The 8226-nt window shown below is 33.7% G+C and overlaps 1 protein-coding gene across 2 annotated transcripts; it reads right to left on the bottom strand.

The window, feature by feature from the left end:
• Positions 1-864: 864 nt before the first annotated feature.
• LOC127104007 (homeobox-leucine zipper protein HDG2) lies at positions 865-6362 on the bottom strand. 2 transcript variants are annotated; one of them, XM_051041232.1, is made up of 13 exons: positions 6153-6362; positions 5867-6051; positions 5139-5435; positions 4948-5065; positions 4681-4869; positions 3511-3951; positions 3206-3307; positions 2891-3091; positions 2641-2815; positions 2283-2554; positions 2090-2185; positions 1613-2006; positions 865-1363 (listed from the first exon to the last, which is right to left on the bottom strand). In XM_051041232.1, the coding sequence occupies exons 3-12, from the start codon at positions 5369-5371 to the stop codon at positions 1647-1649; spliced, it is 2187 nt and encodes a 728-aa protein (XP_050897189.1). In that variant the 5' UTR covers positions 5372-5435; positions 5867-6051; positions 6153-6362; the 3' UTR covers positions 865-1363; positions 1613-1646. The 2 variants fall into 2 exon arrangements, with proteins under 2 accessions (XP_050897189.1, XP_050897188.1); XM_051041231.1 differs by having other exon boundaries at positions 5871-6051.
• Between the last annotated feature and the right edge of the window lie 1864 nt (positions 6363-8226).

Here is an 8226-nt window from a genome sequence, read left to right as displayed (position 1 = left end):
GCTCAATGGAAATTTTGAAGTGACATCCTAGTATGAATTAAGGCTAGTTACGTGGGTGACTCATAATTGCTGAGGAGATTTTTGAGATTCTATTGTGACAGTTAAGTTCCACATCGACTAGAAATGGAGAAAATGTTGGGTATATAAGAGAATAGACCCATACTTTTATTGCCTTAAATTTTTGAGTGGATATCAAATATCAAAGTCTCTTAGATCTTGAACGCTTAACCTATTATCACTTCTAACGCTATTCCAATAATATACTATTGTAAGACAAAACGCATTAGAGAAACAAGATAGTTGAAGCAATTAGAAACTTATCTAATTGATACAAACTAACCAAAGACAAATTTCTTCACTTGACGCTTCAATATTTAGACTCCTTCGTGTATTCAATTGATTTCTTTTACTTTCACGACTTTAGTAAAAAGTTAGTGAAATATAATAACATAAACGCACAAAAATTGAATCAATAATATATAATTATTCTTTGCTGCTAAAAAAGCCTTATTCATAATGAATTTTCTCCTTAATAAAATAAAAGTTGGACTTGTAATAATAATGACTACGACCTAAATAGCTTGTTAACAATGACATTCAAAATTTGCTTTGACCAATCTCATAATTAAGGCTTCTAAATGATACTTATGACCCTTGTTAGCAACCTTTAGCTAAACACAGTAGCATATTAGCATTAAGAGCAAATCATGGTCAAGAAAAGAATACATGTCTTTTGATGTTGTAATTAATAGCCTGCCCATAATATGATATTAATTAAAAGTACTTCACAATTAATCTCGATTAATTATATGACAAGACTATCACTAAAGTTAACTCAACAACCTTAATAATTCAATACAAATATTAATAATTCAAGAGACAAAATATGTCAATTTCACTTAACAAATTCAATTCAAAACCCTAAAAAGGGAATGAGTTATACTAGTAAGAAATTTAGCAATTGTGTGTGTCTTAGGTGAAAAACCTCACACAATGCTGGTCCTTCTTATAAAACACACAAATAATAAGAATTAAATTAGAAAATTAAATTAAGAGTTTAGCTCAATACTAAATCCTAAGTTAAGCAAAAGAGTACTAGTAGCTCTAACTCTAAATATTTAGTCTAAAAGAAAGCTTGATGAGGTAGTAAGGTGATAGTGTTAGCTCAACATTTACTAATATTTAGGGAAGTCAATTCCCGAACCTCTTAATTAATCCTCTTAATTAATCATCTTAATTAAGAAAGGATTTGCAAGGTGCGCTCTTGACTTCTCCCCATTTTTGCAAATTAAGCCTAATTAAGTTCCTCACCACCTTTGATTTTTTTTTCCTTCAAAGCAATGCTTCTCATTAATCCTTGTAACTGCAACAAAGTTAAAAATAACATTTAAATGAAATAATTGAAGTTGGTATAATGTCAAATCTATGGTTTTAAATTGTGATCTAAATAGTAGTTACAACTGCAAAACTATTGTAATCATATAAGTGCGATAATATAGGATTTAGGGTTTAGGGTCTCTGCATCGCTGTGGCCATATACGCGGTTTAGTGTAATATAAAAGCTTGCAGCCTATATATTAAGAATGAAAAAGTCCATAATGAGCTTAGTTACCTGAAAACCCTTCTCCAATAGTCATGAAGCAAAATCAAACAGCTTCACCAGATAAAGAAGCTTTGATTCTCTCAACAGTACAAGCAATAAGACTATTAACCGTAGCAACAGATCCAAGTGAAAGTTTAGCAGTTGGAACAGAATCAACCAATATTTGAAACGCAACCGTCAAAAGCGATCCACCCCCAGCTTGTGCTCCAGATTCATCGCTTCCATTTCCATCGGAAAGTATAGCAAATCCTGATGGAAGAAGTGCTACATAATCTGGATCTCCTCCGTTTAGAACTACATTCATAGCAACAATATCTACTGGTGCATAGATAACAAATGAGCCGGTTGAATCTGTTACACTCTCTTGTAGTATCAGCATGTTGCTCTGACTTGAATTCGCACTCTAAACAAAATTAAAATCGTTAAAAGTTAAACTTCATTGTTCAGTTGATTCAATGGTTAAACCATAAATATATATGATCTTACATTTACTCTTAGTAGCGAGACACAGTTTCCGGTTTCTCTTCCGTTAGCAATGTGTGCCATTTCTTGGACTGCTCCGCCGTTGGAAAGAATATCCCACTGTTAATAAAAAAGATAAAAACCAAATTAGACTACTGTCGAATAATTGGCCTAGTAACAAACAGTTATATGCAGCTAGCTTAAGCTAAAACTTTACCTCATTTCTCGAGTTCTCGTCGCGAAGGAAATCGAAGACTTGTTTCGGTGGAACCGGAAGCCAAAAAGAAGTAGCAGCACTAAGAACAATACCGGGAGGTCTTCCAGGATCATCGACACTCTTACGCGTCATCACTCTCACATCATCTGCTCCTGTTCCAGACAGTGTTGTCCATGTGTGTGCTGTTGAAGCACTCACTCCACCACAAAAGCTTATTACCATTCTCTCCGCCAGTTTCAGCATACTCTTCCTCCCTTCTTGGTTAGTTATCACTAATTCAAAAATCATTAGTTTCCGATATTAATTGCTTATTCTAATAACAATAAAATATAAATATTGATTCATGATTCATTTATACCGCCGACGTCTACTGTGGGAATGTTTGTTGCCATGGAGCTAGCGAGCCTTTCACATTGTCGATCTAATGTTGCAACCCAGCGTTTTGCGCCAAATGCGTGTCCGGTGCTAACAAGTTGCTTGTATAGATTATGAACACCTCTGTCATCCACTTCTACATGCTCAACCCATGTCACCTATATATTGCAAGACATTAATGCTCAACACATAGATACTAATGAAATTTGAATGAGTAATGGTTGATAAGTTACCTTGGAGTAGCCATTAGGCATTTCTTGTATTAAGCAACCAGAAGGCCTTCTTCTGCATCGGGATGAAGGACTGGGGCGCAAATTATCCAAAGAAACATCCACAACTGCCCATGTCCCATCCGTATGTTGTTTACAATATCTTACAAAGTAACTCTCACGAGTTGGCACGAGAGGTGAAGGTACTTGAAATTCTGCTGTCATCTGCACAATCAAACGTTACAATCGCATTCGTTCTCGTTAATTTTGATATTTTTGTGATTTTTTGGAACCAAAGAAATGATGTTTTTCTTTAAAAACTAAGGTTTTGTTATTTACCACTTGTAATGCACCATTGTAGTTCCCTGCCACCCCAGTTGACAACACTTCCACAGTCATAGCTCTTGAAACAATACCAGCGAACACTGTCGACCATTGATTCTAAAACATAACAAAAAGTGAATCATAATTAATATCATAACATTAAAAAATAATACAACAATCAAGACTTATCACACTAAATCGGGTCGGCTACATGGATCAACGGGGATCGCAACCACGATTTTAAAAGCATGTACTCAAGTTTGGAGGGGAAGCAAAGTACTAGATAATAATAAAGAGAGAATGTGTATAGTAAAACATACCACATCCATGAGAATCTCAACAAGGTTGACATGATTCATGATAACAACACAAGTTTCTCTAGAAGCTTCGCATTTAAATCCATTAGGTTTCGGTCCAATTCCACGAGGAAATGACCTAACATATTCGTCTTCATTAAGAACCGTGGCAGCTCCATCAAGTGTAGTACTTAACCAAAGAGGTTCAACCATTTGTGCCATACCAGTTAGTTCTTCCATGGCTGCAACAGCTAATTCTATTATTATTGGTTTGTCTGCTGCGGTCGGTCCACTTAATGTCCTTAGAAGATCTCCACTACCACCATATATGTCCATGGTACCAATCCCTTGTTGGTTACCAAAACCAATTTCTAATGGGCGCGGTGGAAGAGATGGTGAAATGTTGGAATAGTTTACCACTGGTTTTCCTACATATTTCGCTGCAATTGCCGAAATCCTATCAATCTGAAAAAAATTATAAATTTATAGTTAATATATGTGTTACATTTTAAAGAAAAAAATGCATAATAAGAAATGGTTAGATTTCATGTGGCATTAAAAATTACGAACTTGGATGATCTTTTATTGTTGTTGTATGGTGTTGCAGTCATATATGAATCGTTTGATTTATAGAGCAAAACTCTCAATAAATACAAATTTCTTCTCAATAAATGCATGGCAATGTTGTGTCTCCTAAGTCTAGGTATACTAATTGACAAGTTGGGTTGGTTCAATCAATTTTTAAGAAGATTGGTTTTTCCGTCTATAAAGAGTTGGCAGCGCGCGCAGCTTGTTGCCGGTTTGCCGTGTAGCTTTTCTAATATGTATAACAACTATAGATGAATGCATTTTCTTTAAGAAGAAGTGACTCTATCATAATGGCTAGTGGAGTATTCTTAAGGTATTAATGATGAAGATGGTTTTCATGAAGTGTGAAGACCAACCCATGATTTTATTGTGAATAATGTGGCAATCTATTAGAGTGTTTATCTATAGACTCTAATCATGACCTTAAGTTTTTGGCTTTTGTGGTACCATTGATTTAGTCGTTTGTTACACTTTTGTGCTTTTTAGCCTTGGACTTTAAAGAGTGTCTATTGTACTCACGTTTAGCTTTGATGTTGAAAAAAAAGAAAAAGATAGAGAAAAATGGCAAATTTGACACATGAAAACAAAATATCAAAAGTGAAGTACCTCTTCTCGTAGCCTTGCGTTTTCAAGCCTCAAATGATGTTCATCAAATGACATTTCACCTATAGCTGTAGGACCACCACAATTAGGGCATGAAGCATTGCTAAGAGCTTCCCTATACCTCATATTATCTGCCCTAAGCTTCTCATTTTCTGCCCTAAGCTGCGAATTCTCTGAACGTTCATGTTGTGTCTGCAACAAAACACACAACCTCGTTCACTAAAAAACAATATAAAATACTTTTTTATACGCAGAAAAATAGAAACTCACCTTCATCTGAGTTCGTTTGTTTTGAAACCAAAACTTAACCTGCAATGGCTCTAACCCTAACTCTCTGCTTAGCTCCTTCCTTTGTTTATCATCCGGATGTGGACACTCCTTGAAGAAACTGCAACAGAAAATAAAAACATACTTAACAACTTCTTGAAAAGACAAAGAGATTATAAAAACTCAATTCTTACGATTCCATTTCTTGGATCTGGTGCTGAGTATGGCGGTGGTAACGTTTTCTTTTGGGACGTGGTTCTTGTTCTTCACCAGAAGCAGCACCACCTTCATGGTTTTCACTGTAGGATTTAGTGGCACTCTCGAAACATTCATCTTCACGGATTCGTGGAACATCGCTTTCAGAAGTGTTTTGCATCATCTCTAATGGATGGAACTGACCAGCTTCCAAAAGGTTTGACTGAAACATTGTAATAAGTCTTTCTACCTATCTTCAGATCTTTACGGTTTCAGAAGCCTTATAGTTTTTCAACCTAATTAAAAAAAACTAAATTAAATATAACTACAAAATAATTCGAGTATAAAGTATGTACGATAAAGAAACAAGACAAAGACATCAACTTTTCCTTCTGGTGTATAATCAAATAAATTAATTTAAATTTTTCTTTCTTTTTTCTGATAAAGAAGAAAAAAAACTGATAGTAAAGATGTTGTGAATAACGTGGATGTAGAGGATCGAGACGGATATTAGACTCATTGTTAAGATAAAAAGGGAAAATAATTTTAAAAAATTAAATTAAATTAAAAAAAATATATATCTTCATTCAAATTATACTAGAATTTCGGTAGCAAATTTTCTGTCAACAAGGTTAAGATGAATTGAAGAGATGTGAAAAAAGTGAAGAGATATTTAGAAAAAGACATGAAGAAAGTGAGTTGAAAAGTTGATAAAAACACGACCTACCAACCTGTCAAAGAGTGAGAAGATTCAAATATGACGTTGATCCAAACACACCATCGTTGCTACTCTTTTATCATAGCTTCTCAAGGGTTTGATTTTCTTCACTTCAGAGATTCAGGTTTTACATATTTCATGACGGTGTTTAAGATCTCGGAGTGCTTTTTTTTCTCTTACGTATTCAGCTAGCCCTAGATAAAAAACAAAGCAATATTAAAAAAAACGCACACATTTTGCAGAAACGGTTACGATCTTAACGAAAGTTAAGAATGTTAAGAGAAAATGAGCTTACCAAAGAGTGAGTATAGATCTGTGGTGTAAAGTTGTTGAGAGAAGAAGAGAGATTGTGGATTGAGAAGGTTAATATGGGAATAAGAAAAGGTCAGAAGAAGAAGAAAGAAACGGTTGTTTTAGAGAGAGAAAGAGAGAGCATTGAAGGAAGATAGAGAGGGAGTGGGGAACAGATAGAGAAAAAAATGGCAGAGAAGAGTAATTGCAGAGCGTATTGAGAGGGTGCAATTGCATTAAATGGAGGTTTAATTGCTTGCTTGTTACTCAGGGGAGAGAGAAAGAGACGCGCCATTTTTTTTTCTTTTTTTTGTATTAAAAAATTAAAAAATTAAACAAATATTTGCCGGTGTAATTCTGTAACCAATGACGGCTACCAAACATAATTCTTTCTTGATTTTGTGGTTTTAATGTGATTTTGCGCGTCTCATTCGATGGATTTTCGGGTAAATGCAAAGTTATTTTCGTTATTAGTAGTAAAGTTTTAAGAGTTTTCATGCTTTTCGGTCAAAGTAAATTCTCTCTTTATCTTTTTTTGAGAGAGAAAACATGCATTCACAGCTTATTTGATATTTTACTGTGTATATTTCGCATTAGACTTTCATAAATTTGAATTGCATTGACATTAGCATCAATATCAAAGGTTTTTTTTTTTACTAGAAATTTGTTTTTTGTTTTTAGGAGTTTTTTTTTCCCATTGAAAGGTAGTTCCTATTGACTGAGATGTAATTTTTGTAACTAGTTTTTAATTCGTGTTTTTGTTTTGATTTTTTTTTTTTTTGCCTTGCATCTTTGCTTTTGTCAGATTAGGTAGTTATTATCTTTTTATTTTTATTTTTTAAAATAAAGTAGAAGTTAGAAATTTATCTTTTAAAAATAAATAGTATTGCATATTAGAACTCGCGCTCATGTATATGATATCGGATGTTCTTGTAGAAGAACCGGCTTAAGGGAACTTTTTTTTTGTTGTTTGAAAAAAAAAGAAGGACTAAAGAAGCCCAAAATCAAAAACAGTAGACACAAATTTCCCCTAACAAATCAGACAAATAGGCAAGAGCAACCTCCATAGGACAACTATCATACAATTAAGCTCGCATGTCATGATTAAAACTAAGATTGACTAAAGCATTGGAAAGAGTCATCGTGATCAAAACCTTCTTGACAAATATTATAACACCCCCTTTTTTATTAGATATTTTATTATATTTTAATTGTTTGAATTATGGTTTTTGATGATTTATTTTATGGTTAGGTGTTGGCGGAGTATGTATTCTTGAGTTAGGGGTATAGAGGAATGACAAAAGTAAGTAGAATAATTTAGAATTGTTTTGATAATTAAAAATAATATTTTATTTATTTTTATTATATTAATTAGTGAAGATAGAATAATTGGATCAAATATGAGAAATTGAGAAAGTTAGTGGGAGGAAGGAATATGAGATAGTTAAGTTTGGGTCGAATTGGTCATTCGGAAAAGTTTACCCTAAAAATAAGGAATATGAGAAACCTATGTTTAGAGAGATTTTCACATTTGAGAAAAATTAGTAAATTGGCAAGTGGCAAGGTGATCAAGGAAAAAGAGCGAAGGTTTCAATTCAGAAATTTTGCAAGGAATTCAGGTAAGGGTGAGAACTTGTTCCAATAGTAATGAGTATGGTAGAAGGGTAGAATGAAGGAACCATTAACCTCTTTAGGGTTGGGTGTTTTGATTCATAATTTTGAATTTGGATGTTATAACGGTTGTTATATGATGATTATATGATGAATTTTGTGTCCCTTATGTGTGTACATTTTTCTGTTTTTATGATTGAACATATATCTACCATTGTTATAATTTTGAAGGTTTTAGGCATAATCTTAAAACAATTATAGATTATTAACTTGTGTTACAACTATAAATTAACTTTAGATGATTAGAGTATTGCATAGATTGTAATTTTCTGAGCATTTGGTTTTTTACGGAATCGTAATCGGAGATCCGGAAGGCCTCAAACGATGAAAAACGCAGGAAATTCTGCATTTTATCCGTCACGACCGCGCTCAGCGCAGGAGACTTTTTTTGTGTTTTTCGGTCGAAA

Source organism: Lathyrus oleraceus, chromosome 7, assembly GCF_024323335.1.
Source record: "Lathyrus oleraceus cultivar Zhongwan6 chromosome 7, CAAS_Psat_ZW6_1.0, whole genome shotgun sequence".
Lineage (NCBI taxonomy): Eukaryota > Viridiplantae > Streptophyta > Magnoliopsida > Fabales > Fabaceae > Lathyrus > Lathyrus oleraceus.
This window is presented reverse-complemented; position numbering and strand designations above follow the sequence as displayed.